This window comes from Leuciscus leuciscus, assembly GCF_965113295.1.
Source record: "Leuciscus leuciscus genome assembly, chromosome: 6".
Classification (NCBI taxonomy): Eukaryota; Metazoa; Chordata; class Actinopteri; order Cypriniformes; family Leuciscidae; genus Leuciscus; species Leuciscus leuciscus.
The window spans coordinates 27,208,202-27,232,461 of record NC_138730.1 but is presented as its reverse complement, the minus strand read 5'-3'; the positions used below and the strand labels follow the sequence as shown (position 1 = coordinate 27,232,461).

Sequence of the window (24,260 nt, the reverse complement as noted above, 5' to 3'; positions counted from 1 at the left end):
GTACTTTAATATGTAATAATCTAATTACAAGAACTTTAATAGAAAAATAACTATAGTCTGATTAGATTATTACATATTAAAGTACTATTAATCAGACTATAGTTATTTTTCTATTGATTAAAGTTCTTGTAATTAGATTATTACGTATTATTACAAGAACTTTATTTTTGGAATTTTACATAATCCAGATTACATCTCAATCATACTCAGCACTGACAACAGGTGATGGCAGTCTGTGTGTCAGTGGGGCCTGAAATGGACCTGCTAAAACATTGCCCACAAGTCACCACAGGCTGCTAACCCCTGCCTGTCTGAAGATGACAGATGGCATCATTTCTGAAGCTCAGGTAACACACAGGCAGAGTGGCTAGGCCATTGAAGGGCCTCGCTGTATTATGCTGAACTAAAAGCTGGTAAAAAAATTCGCAATATTCAAATGTATGTTTCCCTCTAACTTTGTTGTTTTCTGTCCTTCTCACTTTGTTGTTTCAAAAGTTTCAGCAGTATTTAAATAATCCAATAACCACAAAGTTAGCTTGTAAATTTGTCAAAATGCTCTATCTCGCGAAGTTACATTTGCCTGACGTAATATAGTCTATATATAATTATATTGTGTTTGTGTATTTAATCTCTGTTGCATCTCTGATGCCAGTCTATTATTGAAGTCAATTCACGACAGCCCACTTATGTTGACGGTTTGACGCCATCTGTTCCAGTGCCCAATTCCAAACAGCATGTGAAGTTTAAGACCTGAGGCGTGATAAGATCGTGGCAATCAGTGTTAGAGCTGCTTACGTCAGAGCCTCGCTGATTTATCTTTTCTAACGTATTTTTGTGGGCGATGTGCCTCATTAATTCATGTGATCCTTACCTGGCAGCATATGCTGGTGTAATATGCTAATTTTGTCCCCGTTAAACTTGAATCAATACAATATATTACCATTCAGTGTGTGTGTCACTCATAGTGGCTGTTTTTCAAAGCAGCCACTCGCTTTAAGTGTAACCGGCGAGCAGAGGGCGTGTCGACAATACATCGCCGTACTCAAGGGTGCCAATAAATTCAGTAATGACGCCAGTTAGCCCACCCAGCACAATACGCCTGATGGCACTGGAGCGTCCTTAGTGATATATGGAGCTCAGACGCGACTCGTTGTTTATGGCGGACCTTCTGCATGGCCCACAATGAGACATAATAATGAACTGAGACTGGGAGCTTTCCGTGGTGCTGAACCTTTATCCATTAGGCTACACGAGACGAGAACGCGTTTGTAAGATTTTTTTTTTACAGGTTTATTTAGCCTATGTTCTCTTAGCTGGTGGAGATTGCCCATTGTTATTGTTTAGATTTAAATGTGACAGTATAGGCTACGGCTTATATTTATTTACCGATAAAGCAACGGATTGAGTCTGTCGATCTACTGTGAACGTCGAAGCTGCACGTTATAACAGAACGTTACTAAAACACGGACAAATCAGTTGTAAGCTCGATGACTTCAGCAACTGTTACATGGATGGATAACTGTCGTATCCAACTTTAACGGAAATCCATTGCATTTGTATACAAAATTGTATTATATAATAATAATAATAATTATGAATAATATTATGTTAGCATTGATACAACTGCATACTATTCTGAAACAAATAGAAACGTCCCCATCTGGGTTTGAAAGGTCAAAAGTAATAAATAAATAAATGTACGAATACAATTCACAGAAATATAGAATATTTGTAACTAAAATCATTTTCTTTCAGACGGTTTAGGAATAATAAAGTGTCTGCAGTAGATGTGCAACGCGTGAAAAATAGAAAACCGCCACAACGGACGCTTCCTAGTTTTTATTAAAGGAGCTATTTACTTTTTAACGCGCCGCTTGTCTCCGCTCTAGACAGGGTGTTCAATTTTGGGTGGAATTCGAATCGAAACTGCACGTTTACAAATGCCATAGCAACCGAGCAGTCACATCTTTAATGTACCGCTGCCGTAGACATTATTTTTTATGCACGAATGTGGAGTTAGCAAAAGGCTGTGCTGCAATAGCTGGATATTGAACACCATGATGTGCGCCTGAAGAAGAGTTGCAAAGCAATGATGTCATAGTTTTAAGTAGGAGCCATGGGAGAGCATATGGTTCGTACCCGCTACCGAAAGGAAGTGTTGCTTTGTTATGAGCAGGCGGCGCTGTAGCTGGCGGAAGAGGAGGTCGCCCAGCCCAGTGTCTCTTCGCCTGGAATAGAGAAGCCGAGGAGAAGACGCGAAAACGGTGGGAAGACAAAGCTGCTACAATGGCCGCGAAATCTGACGGGGTGCTAAAGATGAAAAAGAGCGATGTAGCATTTACGCCTTTGCAGAATTCGGATCACTCGGGTTCGGTTCAAGGGCTCGCTCCGGGATCGCAGCCGGATTCTGGAACCGGAGAGGCGGACTTCGTTAACGGCGAGTCGCGGTGCTGTGGCTCAAATTCGACATGTCTCCGCCTCAGTAGGGAGCAGCAGAAATACACGGTCTGGGACTGCCTGTGGATCCTCGCCGCAGTGACGGTGTATTTCGCGGATGTGGGCACAGATGTTTGGCTTTCTGTCGACTATTACCTCCGCCGCGACTACTGGTGGTTCGGGCTTACGCTGTTTTTTGTGGTGCTCGGCTCGTTCTCAGTGCAGGTCTTCAGTTTCCGATGGTTCGTGCATGATTTCAGCACCGATGAGAGCTCCGGCGGCGGCGCGGCGAGCTGCTCTCACATGGATGGGAAGCTGCTCAGCTGCTCCGCTTCGCACGGAGACGTTGGAGCCCACCCGTCTACGCCTCAAAGACAGGCGTCCACGGCGAGCAAGAGCAACACCACAAGCAACAGCAGCAACAGTGCTACTGCAGCCCGGAATAGTAAGACACGCACAGCATCCTGTTCCCTCTGTATCTGGCTGTTGCAGTCCGTCATTCACATCTTACAGCTCGGTCAAATCTGGAGGTAAGCTATTATTTTCAGTGGCACTTGTGATTTGAAGAGCTGAGGTCGCGCATTTATTGCTTTCCTCTTAAAAATGCATCACGTATTTTGTTTAGAGCAGCGTGGTTGAATGACACACTCCAAGCATGTTCTTGAGTTTGGACTGGTTGACACGTTAAGGCCTACACACACACACATTGTGTAGGCTGGAGAGCTAATTTATCATCCTGTTTTCACTGTAAAACTCATGCTCATATTCATGGTGGATCTGGCATAAAATGCTTGGCATCTATCTTGCAACAGAACAAGGAAAGTAAGCACTTGTAGTGTTTTATTTTTAGGTGACCTGACTTACACAATGAAAAAAAGATTTCTGGATTGAAACGAACTCGAATGGCTGTAGAGTTCATGAGAATAGTGTAGACGTTCATTGACTCATTCCTTTCAAATCCATTATTAATGTAATTGAGAATAAACCTCATGGAGAACTAAATGCTATTAGAGGGTGATTGATCGCCTTGTATGAAAAGTAGTTGCAAATATTTCCCTGGTGGCATCTTGCGGTGCATGAGGTTATTGGCTCACCCATGAAGATGCATTCTCTTTGCTGGTCAATACATTAATTTGCCCATAGTTGTACTCAATGCTTACATCAGTGACAGAGCTAATGAACGGGATCACAGAAACCTATTCAGTTTCACAGCGTCAGCCCATCAGGGTCTTCGGAAAGCTGAATGAGTTCTGATCAGCATGTTCAATAGAGTGATATTCCATTTACTCAAGTCTTTGACCCTGAGGGTTGTATGTGGATGCTGTCCAAACAGCAAAGGATGTGGAATTGCTAAATTGGAATGAGGCCATCAAAGCTATGGTCTAATATATAATAGTGATTGCAAAGACGAGGTACGTTGTGATCAGCCTTAAAGACACCATTATGAAATCACACGGCGCTGTCGTAGTTTACAGATGAGGTATTTTCAGAGTAGAATGGATGCAATCTGCTGTCTTACAGCTGGTTTGGTTTGGGCTCCCATATTTGTGTCCAGTCAGCTCTGAGTTTAAAGAATGTTGTTCGGCGGGAGTTGCTATTTGCTAATTAATTCAAAGCTAGTAGTGGGAAAGCTGAATGGAATGACTTAATAGCCCACTTCACAAAACTAGGCCACAACCACATCAATACAGCCCAAATGTTGTTTGTTTTCCGATTAGGCAGCTGATTTTGCGGGTTATTTTTCTTTTTTGGTGTCATCCTGTTGGTGTCACATTGTTTAGGCTGATGGGAATGTGTTGTCTCAGAGGGGGAGGATTGTTGAGACATGCGCTGCACGTGGCATTGTGCAAAGGTTCACCAGTCTGGGGACATCTCACAAAGAAAAGCAATTTAAAAAAAGCTTGCTTCACTAATAAAGTTCTTGATATTCAACAAAGGAAATGTGTCAGGCTAAGTGATAGAATTGGAGATTGATTGTGCAAGGTGAAGGTCTAGGCTACATTTAGTTGTCACATATTGATGTATATAATATATAATAATGTATTCCCATAGTGTGCAGGAAAAACCCTGTAGGAATGAGAAACCTCTAAACCTCTAACTGTTGTGTTGCATAAAAGTAGTTTTTTTTACTAGCACTTACATATGACCTTTAATTCAAAGGAATACACATACATAAAGAGATTTTAGGTTGACATAATTATTATTATTTTTTTTGTATTGAGACTTTAATTTTGTAATTTGCATTTAAAAAAAAAAAACCTAACCTGAAGGTTTTCATACATTCTAGACTCTAGAATTTCTTGTTAAGCTGCTAGAAAAACCCATGTTTTTCCATGGACTAAAATCATGTCTTGAATCCTTGTCTTACATACATCACTTAATTAAAGACTAAAATTATCTGAAGGAAGATGCTTAGGCATTTTTGAAGCATGGCAACCTGACACAGTAACTCTTTATAGGGTTATATATGTAACCCTAAAACGGTTTCTGTCTCTCCATTAAAAATCCAGGGAACCAAAACTTAAAAGATCCAAAAAGGTTATAAAGGTGCCGTAAAACTAATCCATATGAATCAAGCGGAATAAATTCTTAGTCTTGTGAAGAGATATGGCGCTTAATATGATGAACAGATTTAATTTAGGCTTTTATTCATATATAAACAAGCATCAAAAACAATTCTGTGTGCTGGGCTAAATGCGCTTGTTGTATGTGCGTAATATGATGGTATTTTTTTATCACTTGAGAACTCGTGAAGAGCTTGAAATGTGTGAAGAAGTCAAAGCAGCACCAGGAAGTCCTCTGTTACACACAAACGAAGATCTGTACCGAACTGTGATGGGCAACGTATGTCCTATGACGAGAAAAAACTAGTATGCTTTAGCATTCTGTCCTTTTTAGAGTCATATCTTGTGACATCACATCCTGTTTTTGTTTCGTTAATCGTTTAGATGTCTTTATGTATTGCGTTCATATTTCAGTCGAACTGCACTAGAGTTTGTTTGGAAGCAGACCGAGACCCACCTTTTCAGGGCTCTCGCCCCACTTGGTGCGCACCAGGGTTCAGATGGCAGCGTTCACACCAAGTCTGGATTAAACTGCTCGAATTCTTATCCATGGAATGCACCACTTCGGGTATTTTGCCAGTGTTGTGCCGAATTCTGACCCCCGCCAAATTATTACCCCCCTAGTATTGGTAGGTTTAGGATTAGTTGTGGGGAAGGGGTTAGGATTAGGCAATCAGGTACTGACTTCAACGAGGGAGGTAATAATTTGGCAGGGAATCGAAATTCGGCACAATACCGGTATCGGCACAGGTAAATTGCAATCAATGATTTTTTTTAAATCCAGCACTCAAATTTAATCGCGAAATTGTGACAGCCCTATCTTAATATGGATTTGTTTTGTCACTTTTTTTTTTTTTTTTTTTGATCTTTTACGTTTTGGTTAGCCTACCTGAACTTTCAATGGAGGGACAGAAACCTCTCAGGTTTCATTAAAGATATCTTAATTTGTGTTTTGAAGATTAACAAAAGTCTTATGAGTTTGGAATGACATGAGGTTGAGTGAATGATGGTAACATCAATTTTTTTGGGGTGAACTAACCCTTAGGGTGCTTTCACACTTGGTTCGATTGCCTGGTCCGAACCCGAGTTCAGTTGCCCCCTGCCCCCGCTGGACTGTGTGAACTCATATTATTTGGGTCCAAACCGCGGTGTGTTTGCGTCATTAAAGCAGCAGCTATTTACCCCGTTGCTTGGTAACGACAGCGCAGGAGAAGGCAGAAAAATGCGTAGCGTTGCTCACCTCCCTTTTATATTTTTGTTTTTGAACCATTGGTTTTGTTTCCAAAGCTTCAGTACATAACTGCACTTGTGTCTATCTGCTGCGAATGTACTGCAAATGCTCTGAAGAATGCTGAAGGCCGACAGATGCCGACCAGCTGTGTGAATTGGCCTTTAGTAGACAAACTAAAGTCAGGAGATATGAATTCCATCTTAAGACCACTGCATATTTATGAAATTCATATCCACACATAAACCACTGTCTTATTCCTTTCAAATGTCTTACAAGCTAATTATTTTTAATTGCAGGTAATTCATTAAGCCCCTTATCATTTTGAAAGCCATTCTGTATGTTTCTGCATGTGAAGTCTTGCTGATTGTAGTCTACATGATTGCACTGCAAATGAGCATGCACCAAACCACTGTGTGCTTGCCACTTCTTGTTGACTACATGCTGTGTATATGTATGTATATGGGTCTGAATAAAGTATGAAGCATTTATAGTCACACAGTAGGAGTCTACTTGGCACTGGGGTTATTATCCACGCCTGTATTTAACGTCCCATGCTTTTCCCCTCCATGATGACCATATGATGTTTTATTAACAAAGTTCGGGAGGAGCAGGTTCAGATAATTAACCAAATTATGCACAGCTGGAGATTAATCAGTAATCAACTCAATGACAGAGTATAAATTCACAGCAGACCTATCTCTGTTCATTGAAAGTTTGTCAGCATCCCTCCTCCACCCCATCTCCTCACTTCCAGTTCCATCTACACTTACCACCTGGGGGGAGTACTCTGGGTTCGGGCCTAACTCCGAGCTCGGAGCCCTCCCCCCGGACAGCACGCCAAATACGCATAAACTTATTGTACTAATTATATGTAGATGTGAACTCGTGAAATAGGCCTACTCATCTGGAAAAGAACATGGGTGCAGGTCACATAGACACTGCACTTCATTGCAGTCGCTCAGCTAATATTTTATTGATGGTAGTATTGATGTAATACAGAAAGTAACCAAAGATGGATAATACCCAGCTAACAGGGAACATGCTCAGCTAACATTCTGGCAAGGTTTTCTTAGTTGTGAACAAACATTCTTCCAGTAACATTTAGAACATTTGTTCAAAGTTTTCTGGTCTTTAATAATGTTTTACATTTTACATTTAGTCATTTAGCAGACGCTTTTGTAGCCTGGTTAAAACCAGACCATTCTCAGTAGTAACTGAGTTATGGTCTGGCAAAGCTTCATTAATAACTCATTTCCAAAGGGGCGTCACCAACGGACGTCGCTCAAATGCCTCTGGACACAATTGGATAGACCTAAAACCAATCAGAGCGATCGTCATCTTGTAAAGCCATATGCTGCGTCCCAATTCGCCTAAGTTACACTACGCCATAAAAGTATGTACTCTTTTTGTGAAGAAAAGGTATTTACTTTTGAATGTGTAGCAAAAAAGTAGGCAAGCTTTGGGACATACTACTTCGTCATCTTTATCGGACGGATCTGTCGCGTGCATCCTGTCACGTAAACTGCCCTGTCAATCATCTTGTCACAGTTAAAATCCTCTATTAAATCTAATTTAATTTCCTACCGTTTCGGAGAGAAATGTAGTAGCACGTTCATCTGCCAGTGGGTCTTTCATGGAGACTGTCCTCATGTGTTTGCAATTTGAATATAATAATGCATTTAAAAGTTGCTGCGCTTCACCAACGGACGTCGCTCAAATGCCTCTGGGTAGATTGGATAGACCTAAAACCAATCAGAGCGATCGTCATCGTGTAAAGCCCGCCCCAACGTTTCTGATTGGTGCCACGATTTCGACGGATTAGAAATGGGCTTGAATGAGCTCTTTGCCAGACTACTTGCAGAGCAAATCTAAATTTGCCGGAAGTTGTCTGGGTTTTCCCAGGCTAACGCTTTTGTCCAAAGCGACTTACAATTTAGGACTAAGTTAAGCGAGTCATCGTGAAGAGGTAAAAACAACGCAAGAAGTGCTCAAAATACAAAGTTCAGGCATTGTTCAGAGTAGCATAACCCCGATAAGGGAGAATTAAAGGAATTAAAAAAAAATAATTATGAGGTTACGTGCTCACGGAAGAGATGAGTTTTCAGTTGTCTTTTGAATGTTGTCAGGGATTCTGCATTCCGGATGAGGGTGGGGAGATCATTCCACCAGCATGGAACCATGAATGAGAATGTTCTGAAAAGTGATTTTGTGGCTCTCTGTGATGGAACCACGAGCCGTTGCTCATTGATCGATCGTATAGGCTTCTGGTAGGGATATAGACTCGTAGGAGCGAGTGAAAGTAGGAGGGAGCTGACCCTGTGATAGATCTGTAAGCAAGCGTCAATGCCTTGAACTTGACACGAGCAGCGAGTGGTAGCCAGTGCAGAGAGATGAACAGAGGAGTGACGTGGGCCCTCTTGGGCTCGTTGAAGACAAGACGAGCTGCTGCATTTTGAATCATTTGTAGAGGTTTAGTTGCACATGATGGAAGTCCAGCCAGAAGAGCATTGCAGTAATCAAGCCTAGATATGACCAGGGCCTGGACGAGAACAATAATGTTCTCAAAACAATATTTATGGAGTTTTTTTTTTTTTTTCTGAATGTTTTAGCTGGACGTTCATCTAACATTTTTTTTTTTCAATGTTATTACTTGTTTCAGAAATAATTCAGAAGTAACATTCACATAATGTTTGGAGAATGATAAAACAGAATCAATGTTTCCTTAATGTTCACATAACCAAGAAATAAAACACTTCAAAGCATTTTAAAAACTGGGCATTTTAAATGTTTAGAGAACATTTCAGAAATAATGTGTTCATAACATAATGGGAACATTAGCAAAACATTCTTAGTTAGCTGGGTAACTGCTTGTGTTATGAAGCCAAGGTGTAAAATGGGGTCCATATCTCACCTGTAAAGAGGCTCCTTTCGAAGCATCAGCTCTCCAGTGAAGCCTAATTTTACCATTTTAGGTATGGTAAAAGCCTAAATTACCATATTAAGTTAAACATGGAGATTTATGCCAATGAGTGTGATTTTATGTATAGCATTCTAAACAAATGGTACAGCTGAACCAGGCCATTGCTATTTAGTTCTATCCATGTCACCCATCCTCCCACCCACACTGTCTACCACATCTCACTGAGAGAGAGTACAGACAACATGTAGCCTATAATTTAGAAGCAAGGTGGCAGGTATCGGCACGGAGGAACATGCATTAGAACAGTCCAGAATTTACACTTTAGGGTCGAATTAATGAGCCATCACGCTTAAGCATGCAGAACACTGTGCCTAATTTCATAAGTTCTCATTTAAATCTGGTCTTATTTTAAGCCGAGATCCTCTGTGAAGTGCGTTCTCTGAAAGATGTCAACACACCAATTAGGCGATTTTTTTTTTTAATAATCAGATGTTTTTAATCACATTGCACTTGTCATGAATTACACTTAAAGAAACAGTAAATCAAAATGGAGGGGATATAATAGCACTCATGTCAAACTCAAACACTCAAAACAAAATACAACGAACAAAAGCAAACATAGAAAGCACAAAAAACAGTCTAGTTTGAAGTAGTAGGAACCTACAAGGCAAACATATACTTATCTTTATAGATTGATCCAAGCTTGAGGAGATAAAAGCTTATTATCACTTTTAGTATCACAAAATAAAAAGAAAATTGCAGTATAAAAGTTAAAGCTTCTTTAAGAACAAAGATTACTCCAGGCTGTCTTGAAGCAGCTCTCACATGAGAGGTAAGTGAGATCAGATCTGTGTATAGGTGCTTACAGCTGGGCTATGAACTTCTTGTGAGAATCTAATATTCATTGAACTGTAATACACATCTAACAATACAAACATTTTAACAAAGCTCAATTTTGGTGCCATTAACAGGAATTCCACTGAGAAACGGGATAATAGAGAATGTGAGGGGGTCATTTCATTCCATCAGCATCAGAGACACCAAACAGCTTAGCAGTTGGTGGTCATATTTTAAGGTTTTAGAGTATGTTGAGACGTTATCCAGCAGATAGGCTTTTTGCAGAAGCCTTCTTGTTGTGGGACAAGATAAAACAAAACCAAATGTGGATAAATAAAGCACATTAGTTAAAGCACATTAGTATTTTAACCCCCCCAATTTTTTTTAAGCCAGATATTAATATCTTTAGCTGTAGTGTGTCAGTAGGAAATAGTTTACATTCTCAAACATTCCTTTTTCCATTAATTGTAATACGGTGATTTTTTTGCATGCACTAGGAGTCTGACAACAGTATGATCCACACAGAGATCTGATCTCACCATCATCGAGTCTGTCTGTGATTACATTAAGAAACAGAAAAAAACTGAGACAGACTAAATCCAGAAGAACTACAGGAACATCACCAAGATGCTGGACTGACTAAATTAAAACCCGGGAGAATAATGTCTACTATAAAAAAAAAACATTAAAAAAACAAACAAAAAACATATACATATAAGTACGATACACACATGGGGCGGTTAAAGTCTCTTACCCTCTGCAAGGCTGCATTTATTTGATCAAAACCACAGTAAAATTGGGAAATTTTACAATTAAAAGTAACGGTTTTCTTTTTCAATATTTTTTAAAATGTAGGTTAATTTATTGCTGTTACTGCCATACAGTCACATGATTCTTCTGAAATGCTGATTTGGTGCTCAAGAATCAATATTAAAACAGCTGTGCTGCCCAATACAAAAAACATGTTTTTTTTTATATATATATATTTTTTTTGTTGAATAGAAAGTTTAAAAGAACAGCATTTATTTCAAATTTAAGAGTGTATCTTTGTTAAAAAAATAAATAAAATCCCTAGTTTGAATTGGCTTGATGCTTGTGTGCAAGCCTGTTGGCTGTTATGTCTCCCCCTGTCACTATTGATAAATATTGATGAAATGCTACAGTTGTTGGTTGAGACATTTTAAAGTACTTTGTAGGCTCCTTTTGATATTTTTTTCGCCTTTGTAGAGCTGTAAAGAGAGAATCTGTGTCATCTCTCAAGATACATTCTTGCTTTTAATAATCTGAGAAGTGATGAACATTGGAGGGCCCAAATGCTCAGGCTGATGCAAGTAGAGGACAGCATATCTAAAATAAAATAACTGGTTTCTAATTTTTAGATAGTAAATCGTCCAAATGCATCTGCTCGGAGCGCTGGGCATGACAAGTCCCCCCGGCAGCCATTGTTTGAGTGTGCTGGTGCTGATGACCTGTTTTCTCTGAGCTGGGTGTTTAGAGGTGGAGACATCAGGAGGCATCTCACCAGATGCAGCCCTGCAGTCCAACCTCGCCTGGCATGTCCTCTCACACCCACACCCATGGGCGTCGGAACCATTGTATATGGGTGGGACAAGACCCACCCACTTTTTAAGACCAATGATATTGGACCCACTTACTTTTACCGTCTCTGATTCAGCGCATTTGTCTGTTCGCTTTTCAGAGCGCCGTCAGTCAAATCCACTCCACTTGAGGAATTCCCTAATAAATTAAACTCCATTTCCGCTGAATCGCTACAGATTATATTTCTCAACGAGCTGCAACTGACGAAAGTAACCGCCCGTTGTACCCTTCCAGTCAAATATTGCGTTGCAAACATCAAAAACAGCTTTAAGTTGTCATTGCTGGCAAATTACCATGGTATTAGCGGGATAATCCACAAATAGCTGTGCATTTAATGCACGACGTGGAGGCAAAGAACCGCCCGACGTGAAGTGGAGTTTAGTTTACTTGTTTTAAAGTAACACCAAGTAGCTTTTGCTCTCGGGGTCCCCCTACAGTTGGGAAACAGTATTGTCTTCTACTGCGGTCGTAAAATCTGTCATGGTAACAACAGGGGATACACGTGCATTTGTTGACAAGCCAATACCCCCGAACTCTACAGAAGGAGTTCTCACGTTTTGGGCAGACTGTCTGCGTTGCGTGTGAAATTTCTTCATCCCAGGTACAGTGGCATACATTTCAGTATGTCATGAATATAATTTCATGGGTTTTATTTTTTTCAAACGCCAAAATATCCCGTAGCTCGCGTTTACAAGCCAGCGTCATTATAGTAGCCTATTGGCTACTGTTTTACAGAATGCTAATTCAATTCAATGTTTGTGTGGTAGGTGATAGCCATATATCGTCAATATTATAATATTAAGCTACCATAGATGAATCTGCAAAGTTGAAAAATCGATTTGCATTATAGCCTGAGGCAAGACACTTTCACCAGAAAAATAAACAAACATGACTATCAGCCTGCAGTCATTAGGCTACTTAGCCTAAAATATAATTTTGTCCGTCTAATCATGTATTATTTACTTGCAAGAATGTAGCTACTACCAAACTTGTACACGCTGTTTAGACATAGGCTTACTTCTGACTTTTTTTTTGTCCGTTGCTGCTTTGGCCATGACAAAAACATGCGCACGAAAGCGGGAAAACAAACGCTGGTTGGCCTCTCACGTCCAAATTTGATGAAGTGGTGGGGGAAGTGACGTATGCCGTAAAGCAGTCAAATTTTGTAGTTCTTTTTGTGCTCGGGTTACTACCCGAACCCCGAAGTTACGTAGTGCCAGTAAAAGCGATACAGACCCCGTCAGGCTATGGCAGTCGTGTCATTCAATCTATTGTAAGTCGATGTACCATCACAAGGGTTTTGGTAATATATTATGAAGGTTGAAAAGCTACAGAGTGTTGCTTTAATTAAAAGGCACCAGAATACATGAAATGGTATTTACTCCAGTAAAAATTTTCTGGGGGAGGACCCACCCACTTTTTTTTTTTCTTCCGACGCCCATGCCCACACCCCAACCGCACATTTATAATTAATGTTGAAAAATACAATTATAATTGTGAGCATGGTTCATTTAACTAACAAACAAGTTCAAAATGATTCCATCTGTAATGTATATTTGCAGGACCTGAGTGGAAGCGTTTGTGGACTGATGTTCTCGCTTTCCTCACCTTTGAGAAATGGTGACGGTGGCTGAGGGTGTTAGACTATATGTTAATGATTTTTATTTTTATACATGTCATCCAACTCTATGAATAAGCTCAGACTTGATTGTTTTTTTTCATCAGGAAGTCAGCTTATTGACATTTGTATTGTGGTAAGGTTGAGTCATTTGGATATGAAGTCTGATATTGCATATCTATCCCCCTTTTGTTTCCTCTTATGCTGTATGATCCAGATTAGATGATAATTGGTCCTCATTATGTGCCTGCAATTTAAACCATCTCTACATGCTTAGGTTAATTTTGTATTGAATACACTGTCCGTCCCTTATTATTTATGTGGGTGGTAAAGAATTATTGCTGAGTGCTTGAATTTTATTATAAGCTGTGAAATTGCTACACATTCAGACAGAAATGGCAGAGAATGGCACTCTTGAACTGTACTTTTATGAAGGATGTACAGTAGATGACCTCTGTTGAACCCTATAATAATGAAAAAAGCTGTTTGGGGCTCAACACCAGGATGTTAACAGCCTTTGCTTCACTCTAAGCTGAAAATAAGTGAGAAGGTGGAAATGGAGCTCCCTTCAGCAGCCAAAGTCAATAAAGAACAGCTCTGTGCCCTATCATATCCAGATCCTTTGGGATTCGACTTCAGGATGGGTTTCTCTGAAAAATTTGCTTGTGGACGGTGATCAGATGAAGATTAAGATACTGATAGAAAGTTAAATATTACTCAGTTAACCAATTTGCTTCTTATCGCCTCATTTTTGTCAGGTTACCTGTTGACTCAGCAAAAAGAAGAGAGGAACAGTAAACAATGTGTGGGGTGCCGTGTTGTGACCAAAACAGCACACCACACACTAAGGTTGCATTTACACTGCAAGTCTTAATGTACAGATCCGATCTTTTGACCATATCAGATTTTTTGGCCCGCCTGTTTACATTCACTTTTGACAGGCATCCGATATCTGTTAAGCCTATGTTAATTCCCGCCCAAAATGATTGTCATTGATCGCTTTACTATGCACGCTTTACGGAAATATACAGGGAAATAACGCAAACTTTCTTATCGACAGCTAGTTAGATCAAGAATTCAGAAGTGAAATAAAGTAACGCTGTAAGATTACATTTTTAATGAATAGAGAGAGGGAGAGACAGAGAGAGAGAGGCCTAATAGTGAAGCTTGTTGGTTTAATTACAGCAAAGTTATCACCTCATTGCTGAGAAATATAATGTAACTTTAAGTAGTGAAGCTGTTTTATTTATAAAACTCATGGGTTATAGGTTAAAAACCAGCTCCTGAATGTTTCTATGTGCACGCAATTTCTTTCCTTTATAAAGTTCCCACCTCAATAAAAAAGCTGCAAGCGCATACAGGCACATCTGCTTCATAATACGGTAATAAAAAGCAAATGTGTCGCCCTCACCTTTTGGTGGCTTGAAATTCAAGGGGGAATCGTATACGTATTTAGACGTATGTCGGATGTTCAAATATCGGATATGTATCTGATTAAAAACCACATTTGGAAGTGGCTCAGATCGGATGCGGAAAAATCGGATCTCGTGCGGATGTTTTTGCTCACACGTGCAACAAATTCCAATCTGTCTCATCTGACTCAAGTCTGTGAGTACAAAATGTTTTGTGCCGGTGTAAACGCAGCCTAACAGATTCCATTCACAAACAACCAGAGTCCCGACTGTGAACATGGGAAATGGCAAAATCTCTCATGGTCAAGCGTGACTTTAGAGTAAACAAATGTGGCGGACAACGGCCAAGAATAAATTACGATAATAATAGTGTTTGAACTGCTTTACAGAAAATTTGCGGGGAAAAAAGAAAATGGTTTGGATGAAGTCGTGTATGTTTCTGTCTTCCATCAGCTCGCTTTCTGATTGGGTATTCTTTCATTCCATTTGACAATCTACAGAGTGTTTGCTCGTTTGTCCTCGGGGTTTCCCCCACACAATAGGATTTCTGATCGTAAATATTCAACATGTTGGATATTTACGATTAAAGATCGGTGTGACGGGACACGTTCCTCCGAGTAGATTTATTCACTCTTAACACACCTCACACCACAGGGAAATCTGATAAGACGATCTATAGAACCATTAAGATAATCGGGACTTTACCTAGGAATGTTGGAAGGGGAGATCTGGGTCCAAAATCGGCCCAATTATCTTGTAGTGTGGGTGCTTTTAGATGCTCTCTAGGTGCATGTTTGCATTATAATGCTTTGTTTTGTTTGGCTGAGATCTGGTGACAAGGGAGCGATCCTTCTAATGTCACAACTACGAGCAAGGCCCGGCGTGGGTTGCCCACCTTGGATGAATATTTAACATTGCGTGCTGTGAGAGACCTGACTGCCACCTCTTGCATTATTTACCACATTCCGGCTTGTCAGGCGGTGCGTCTCCCAAACTACCTCACTGCTTAAAGTGACCGAAAAACACTGACAATGAATCCATCTTACTGTTTAACACCATTTCATCGCCAGTATGAGTAGATATCAGAGCAGCTGCTTTGCAAGAATGACCGGAGATTCACTTGTAGGAAAGGAAATTTATAAATGACCATCTGTGTCTTTAGGTTTTCAGATGTTTCTCCTGAGAAAAGGCCCCATAATCTTGTATGTTGCCTTAGAGTTTCAGATGAGATATGTTTGTTTATAGACATATCTGGGTTTTCTGTTTAAAATGAAATTTATTTCTGTGATGGCAAAGCCAATATTCCAGTCTGCAATGTCACATGATTCTTCAGAAGTCTTTCTGATATGCTGATTTCTTATCATCAATGTTGAAAACAGTTGTGCAACTTAATATTTTTGTGGAAACCATGATACATTTCCTAGAATTCTTTGATTAATTGAAAGTTCAAAAGAACAACATTTATTTGAAATAGAAATCTAACTTTATAAATGTCTTTACTGTCACTTTTGATAAATTTAATGTTTCCTTGCTGAATAAAAGTATTAATTTCTTTAAAAAACAAATTGTTCTGACCCCAAACTTTTGAACAGTAGAATAATCTACGATATTTGTGTATTGGGTACATTAGCATGAAATATTATAAAAATGATTAAGAACTCCATTAAATCAAAATGAGTTTTGTGACTTTTAGTCCATGTCTGCTAGATTTGAGGTCATTTTCATGCCATTATATTGATAAATTTTTTTTTACCTAAATTACACGTTTATTTACATTCATTTAGAAAACCATGCTTGTCAAACGATTTTAAATGAGCTGCTGATCTCAGGTGTGTCTGTGGAGACAGAAGTGGCAATAGTTTTTTGTGTGATGCAACTGATGATCAGTCCATTGAGCATCTGCCCAGCTCTCCATGGCCCATCACTCCTCATTTGATCTGTTGCTTGAAATCAAGTGAAAAATATCAGGAAACTCACTCCATTAAGCTCTCTCTCTCTCTCTCTCTCTCTCTCTCTCTCTCTCTCTCTCTCTCTCTCTCTCTCTCTCTCTCTCTCTCTCTCTCTCTCTCTCTCTCTCTCTCTATCGTGGGGAGAACAAGTATTTGATACACTGCCGATTTTGCAGGTTTTATACTTACAAAGCATGTAGAGGTCCGTAATTTTTATCATAGCTACACTTCAACTGTGAGAGACTGAAAAATCCAGAAAATCACATTGTATGATTTTTAAATAATTAATTTGCATTTTATTGCATGACATAAGTATTTGATCACCTACCAACCAGCAGGGGCGTCAGACAGGGGGTAATAGTGGAACTGAGTAACAGGGGCCCTTGGCGAAGGGGGGGCCCCACAAAGATATATTGATATATATATTGGTGTTGTGAGGGGCCCACCCCTTAGTTCTGTGACCGGGGCCCAACATTTGGTGCAACGCCCCTGCCAACCAGTAAGAATTCCGGCTCTCACAGACCTGTTAGTTTTTCTCTAAGAAGCCCTCCTGTTCTCCACTCATTACCTGTATTAACTGCATCTGTTTGAACTCGTTACCTGTGTAAAAGACACCTGTCCACACACTCAATCAAACAGACTCCAACCTCTCCACAATGGCCAAGACCAGAGAGCTGTGTAAGGACATCAGGGATAAAATTGTAGACCTGGACAAGGCTGGGATGGGCTACAGGACAATAGGCAAGCAGCTTGGTGAGAAGGCAACAACAGTACTGTTGGCGCAATTATTAGAAAATGGAAGTTGTTCAAGATGACGGTCAATCTCCCTCGGTCTGGGGTACCATGCAAGATCTCACCTCGTGGGGCATCATTGATCATGAGGAAGGTGAGGGATCAGCCCAGAACTACACGGCAGGACAAAAAAAATCACAGTTTATAAAACTATTGACAAGCAACTCTAATGATGATAATCAGAAATGTTTTTTAAGCACAGAATCATCATATTAGAATGATTTCTGAATGATCATGTGACCCTGAAGCCTAGAGTTATGATTCTCAAAAGTCAGCTTTGTCATCACAGGAGTGAGTTAAAATGTAGTAAAATAGAAAATGGTTATTTTAAAAACTAATAATATTTTTTTTAAATAATTGTTTTCATTGTTTGTTTGTTTTATCAGATATACAGCCTTGGTGACATCAAATACATCAAAATCTTTTAAGTAAAATTTTAAATGTAAAGCATTTGACTGTGCACCAATGTATATTATACAGTGAGCATCAGTGAGTACAGTAAACATTGTGACAAAATATGAAAATGCATTAATATGCTACTATATGCATGTGTTTATAAGGCAGGCTTAACATGCATCATTCAATTTTATACAATAAGTAACAGGAGGTCCCTGCCTCATCTCTCTCTCTACCAAGGGATTCTTCGCCTGAAAATAGTTCAATACCCGGGTCTAAAATGCTTTAACATGTTTCAGACTGCAGTACCAGCAAAATGTTTCTCAGAGTATGACAGTATATTTAAGCATCAAAGCACAGTTTGTGTATCACACAACAGATGTAAAGCAGCAGAAAATAAAGAATAAATGAAGGAATAATCTGAAGATGCAGAAAAAGAGACTTGGTGGACCTCAGACAATTACTGTTTCCATGGCAATAGACATTGACTTGATGACATGGCGCTTGTTCTCCATTACCTGCGTTAATCTGTTTTGCCAAAACAGTCTGGCTGTCTTGTTTATTTGTTTTGTCAAGAATATAAGTATGTGTCTGTATAGTGCAGAATCAGTTCTGGGAGACGGTCATCACAGTTCTAGTGATGTCATCAGCGTGATGTCGCAATCGCATACTGACTAGTAGATACTACATTTGGTTTTAAATTTGCTTTGCGACCGTTAAATAAAGTATGTTTTAAATAGTATGAATATGGGTAGGATGACTGAAATTTGGATGTATATCCACCATGTCATCACTGTCATGTGACATACTGCGTCAGTTGCGTTGCTTTACTGTAAGTAGTAGGTCATCCGGGTATTTCTAAATACTATATGAATTTGGACATACTACTTAGCTCAAATACTGTTTTTCACCTACTATGTAGGGAAGCATATTCAGACACAGGGTCACAGTAAAACAGGATGCAGAAATGTTTAACTTTTCGAATGACTCAATCCAGAAAATAAGGAAAGAAGCAGTTTTGCGTCTCTCAAATCACCCATCCTTTAATGTGCAAGGAGAACATTTCATTTGAGTCTGTTGCTCTGAAATGGAGAGCTCTTAAATATATTTCCCACACCTCTTGAATCTGCTCCACTTAAAGGATGCCTGCTGTTATAGACTAGTTGCTTGCCACATAGTTTGACTGAGCGGAGTTTCTCCCTCAAGCAGTGAAAGCACGCAGGAGTTCATCACGGCACTGATTTAACGGGTCAAAGCTCTGATTATTATGAATCCCAATACACAGAAAATCACTTTGACCCTTCTGCATATCCTTAATTGCTCTCTAGGTTTTGATTATGCTTTTACCGTCTGATATGGGTCATTTGAGATGTTGTGTCATTGGGCTGCAGGATTCAAAGAGAGGCAGAAATGCGAGTTTGCTTGTGAAATGTGATTCATTTGCAGTGTGCAATGCTCTGCGTGGGTGAACTCGAAATGAGTTCAAGAAAGCGCCCAGGCCGCTTTTATTCATTGAGTGTTCTGTCCCATGCATCTTTTCATATCTACTCACTCATATGAGGACAGACATTTCATGTAAATATTAGAAAATGTTCATTATACAGTGTGAGAGGAAATATGTGGCAATAGGAAATTAAACTTTCATGCCGAAATAATGATTCATAAATAACTTGAATAAATAACTCATTTAAAACCAATTGAAAACAGCAAAATCCCTCCTGGTGGCTGTAAACATGAAATGTGTTAAACTAAACTGTTTATCATCATCATCATTATCATCATTAAGAACAATAATAATTCCAATCCAATCCACAGAAAATCCATAATTGTAATTCTAATCTAATAGTAGGATTAATATTATACACAGAATATCTGTGACCATATTTTATATCAACAGAAATTATGTATATTGTGCATATAATGGGCTTTTCATAAAACGGCTGTCTATTCAGTAGAAACACACAAAAAATGAATTCAGTGATGCATGACTAGACAAAACAGCGAAAAAAGTGCTGTGGCGTTTCTTTTTGCCAAAAACTTCAACACCCATAATGCATTTTTGATCTTTTGGCTCCGCTCCTCTGTTGATCCGCAAAATGCAGAAGTTGGATCTGTAGTTCTAACAAAAGCCCTGAAGCTGTCACAAGTTCGCCAGATGACGCAAAATAAAATGACGCGTTACAGTATGTGCACGTACACACTACACACCTGTTACGGTTTTGACAGAGAAGCTTTTTTTTCTATTAAGTACGCATCTTGCACAAATGATTTGTGAATGAGACCCAGTATTTGTGTGGTCACAGAGGTGGACTACATGTGAATGCTGCTCTACTTCCTGCAGTGGTTCAGTTATCTGTGAGAATTGTGCTCATGGGTCGAAACTGTCGTCAGTAAACAATGCAAAGCCTCAATCAAGGCTTTTCCCTCAGAGCTTTTCAAGGCTTAGAGAGGATGCAGCGTTTATTGGTGGCTGAGAAGACAGGCCGCTACAAACTTGAGGGAGATGAATGCACACAGAGACGAGGATTAAGAAGTGTCTGGGAGGAATGACAAATCCCAGATTTCTCTTTTAGAGCAGAAAGAAGCCGTTAACGCCACTCTTGATGAAGTGTAAATGCAGAACGTGTTCAGCGGCGCAAATCTAAGCGGGCCAGACCCCATTGTAAGTTTGAGTGGCAACGCAAAGTATCTCGGTATGTATGAGATACCGATGTTTTTGACGAAGTATGAAGATGTAGGCTATTCCTGGTTATTCTTGAATTTTATTATCTCGTATCAGTTATGCAGTGCTTCGGTCTCATTGATGTGCCATATCCACACATTCTCATACTAACCTGTAAAAATAGGAATTAGGTTGTGTATGTGAATTCTTGCAGAAAATGTTTAGTATGTAATGACTGTTGGCATGGAATAGTCTAAGAGAAGGTTTTCACTTTGTCTTTACTGAACATGCTGTATTTAAACCAGGGTTGTGTGTTGGAATTAAAAATGCCTTTAAATTCCAATTGATTTGAAATTCTGTATAAAACAGGATGCAGAATTGCAATTCTGAATTTGAATCTAAGGAAGTAAAATTTAAACAAATCGAAGTAATTAATTAAAGTTTGTTATAAATGTTTAATGTTTACTTGAAAGTTTGGTTTGATGGATGAATGCATGGATGATGTTGAGATAAATGGATACTGTGTGTGTGTGTGTATATATATATATATATATATATATAGAGAGAGAGAGAGAGAGAGATAGAGATAGAGATAGAGATAGAGAGAGAGAGAGAGAGAGAGAGAGAGAGGTGGATATGTTGATGGATAGAATAAAATATAGATATTGATACATAAGGATATACTGTAGATAGATGTGGATAGATATGGGTAGATATAGATAGATGTGGATAGACTTGGATAGATGTATATAGAGGTGTATGCATATGGATAAATATGGATAGATAGGTGAAATGCCACCTATTGAACTTTGTATTTAGTTTTTATATTCATATTTTTTATAGGCCTATGTGTATATTTATATTCATCATATTTAAACTTTTGTGGACCAGGATGGAAGAACATTTAATTTCCTAGAATACATCACCTGTTGAATTTATTTGAATCACAATTCAATAAATGTGTCTTCCTCTCATTCCAATTCAAATACCACTTGAACTTGGGATGTGTGCTGCATTGCAGTGCATTCACCTTTGAGAATGTGTGTGTGTGTGCAGTGAGCTAATTACGTCATTCTTGTCCAGCACAAATCACAACCTGGGCTGGTGCGCGTGTGCAGCTGGAGCACAGCTGGGAAGTACTGGCAACACACTGTGTGTACAGTATGTGTGTGTGTGTTTGTAGAGCTGTGAGCGTGCCAAGCAGCCCAGGGCCGCCATCACATGATCACACGTGAATGCGCAAGTCAAGGGTGCTAAGTGCTACGCTCTGCAGAATAAATTCACAAAAGTTAAGAAAAGTGTTTTACTGGAAGGATATGCGCATGAAAAAGATTGCTTCGTCCATCTAAAGGCCATCATGGTGATGTTGCGATTTAATTTTCAAATACTCCATTGACAATGGAACTTAATTTCATGCCTCATTAGGTTTATTTGTAATGAAAAGGAAAGGGAAGTACTGATGATAACTGGGACGGGAACCTCAAGTGCCCTTTGAAGTGGGATCTCTGAGTCACATTTATTTCTGTGTGGAGACTGACCAGCAGAGGAACCCACCTCACACTAGGACAGACCAGCTGTGAAACCACTCCTGTTCTGAGCTACCTCTATTACAATGTACAGTATGCAGGATAGGGCCAGAAATTATTTATATATAAGTAAAATATTTTATCTGTCAGTAAATGGTGAAATGGAAAGTGAAAGAAGCTCCTTTATTGACTATTTCGGGACAAACTAACTCTTAAATTTTATTTGAAGTTTAGCATTTTTTTTAATCTTTTTATCAGAAATGTCCGAATGCAGTTTGAAACACTTATTTGTGATTAGCCTATTTATTTATTTTTGCAAGAAAAAAAAAGAAAGATTTATATAGTATATTATTAAACAATTATATGAATAATTAATCAAATATTATACATATTGTATTAAAAATATTAAATAAAAAATATTAGGCCTAAGTGTTTAAAAAATATTTTGTAAAAAATGTAATGTTGGATACATGGTCAGTACCACAAATATGAGACAAAATATTTTGTAGGGAATTTAATGTTTAAAACAACTTTGTATGGAATTTTAATTTTACATAAACACTTCTCACTTCATAAAGTCATGAGATTTGTGCTTCTGGTGCTTTAAAGAAACCTTAAAGAACATTAAATAAACCTTAAAGAAAAGTGCCAAATTAATAGAAATTGCAATAAAAAATAAAAAAATGTGATGAGATGTCTTTTATTCAGTAAGTGTTGGTTCTCTATAAAGTTATAAACAAAGCTATAAACAACGTCATCATTCCTGATCAATATCCTAGACAGCTCTTGGACAGAGGATGGGGTGCTTTGAGTTAAAGTGGAGGAAATTGTTTGTCAGAATTAAAGGGTGTCTGCAGTTTTCAGGGGCAAGGATGGATGTTTGCATATTTATGTTAATAAATATATTTAAAAATAAATGCTCCTCAACAGGGGGTAGTTTAGATGTAAGGGCAATTTGGAATTCAAAATTAGGGAAGTTTAAACACTGTGCTTCTGATTTCAGATTTTGTTTGTATAATTAAAAATGTAATATACATTTCAAAATAAATTAAATCGAAAACAGTTATTTAAAATTGTAATGCTATTTCAAAATATTTTACTGCATTTTTGATCAAATAAATGCAGCCTGCATGGTTGCTCTAGTAATTTTCAGTTAGAGACCAATTGTGCTACTTCACTAACCTGAAGCGAACTTAAGAATTGTTTTAATTTGTGTTCAGCGCACCGCTAAGAAGGGTTCAGACAGTGACGTGCACAGCCCTCTTCAGGGGCTGGGGCAGAAGGACCAAAAAAGGCAACAAAAAAAAAAGAGAAGAGTTCCATGTGTTTTTTGTTGTTGTGGTGGTTTTTATCCTTTCTTTCCTTGGCATTCTATGAAAAGACGTTGATACAATTAGCAAAACACATCAAACTAAAATAGGGAAATGATGATAATATTACTAAATATTATTTACTTTACCAAACAAAACAGTGAGAATCAAGAAGGTAATTATGAGGAATTCATGTTTAGTTTTGTTGATGTTGTAAATTGTATGCATGTATTATATGCATGAAAGTGTTAGCTATCATGAAATCACCAACACTTTACAATAAGATTTCATTAGTTAAATTTGTTAACATGAAATAATGAACTGCACTTCTACAGCATTTATTATTCTTAGTTATTTCAGCATTTACTAAAACATTAAAATCAAAAGTTGAATTTGTTAACATTAGTTAATGCACTGACATAACATGAACAAACAATTAACAGTTGTATTAACTAAGATTAACAAATACAGTTAACAATTGTAAATGTGTTGCTCATGGTTAGTTTATGTCATGAATAATAAACAAATGAACCTTATTGTAAAGTGTTACTATGAAATCAAAGATATAAATTCCTTACAATTTAGAGTTGGGCATGGACTTAAGATTTAATTTCACTAGATGTATTTCCCTAATCTAATAACACTTGCTATGGCTTTGGAATGGATAAGAACAAATAACATTGTTAGGACTCAGAATGCGGCTAAAATCGAGTTATACTTTTATTATAGTTAAGCATAACTCGCATGTTGCCGCAACTTTTGCAGTAGCATGGTAGGATAATGTAACTTTTCCGTATTAGCTTAACGTTACCTGCTGCCCGTGTAGTTTGAAGACTCGCGGCGAACTGCTGCATACGTATCGCTGCAAAGGTAACTCCGCCTACCACTTAACCTCCACCAAATGTTTCCGCCAAAAAAAACATTTTTATATAATATTTATTTTGTATTAGCCTATTATTGGCAATGGAGTATAAGTGTATTGTTATTATATTCTAATATTTATAATAA

General features: G+C 38.5%; 1 protein-coding gene across 2 annotated transcripts in view; it reads left to right on the top strand.

Moving 5' to 3' along the window:
• The first annotated feature begins 746 nt into the window (after positions 1-746).
• xkr4 (XK related 4) overlaps positions 747-24,260 on the top strand; it is a 64,721-nt gene continuing 41,207 nt past the window's right edge. The window contains exon 1 of one of the 2 annotated variants that reach the window (XM_082172246.1): positions 747-2,966. In XM_082172246.1, coding sequence (XP_082028372.1) covers positions 2,287-2,966 — 680 coding nt within the window. In that variant the 5' untranslated portion in view covers positions 747-2,286. The remainder of the gene's footprint in view (positions 2,967-24,260) is intronic. The other variant, XM_082172245.1, reaches the window with a different exon arrangement.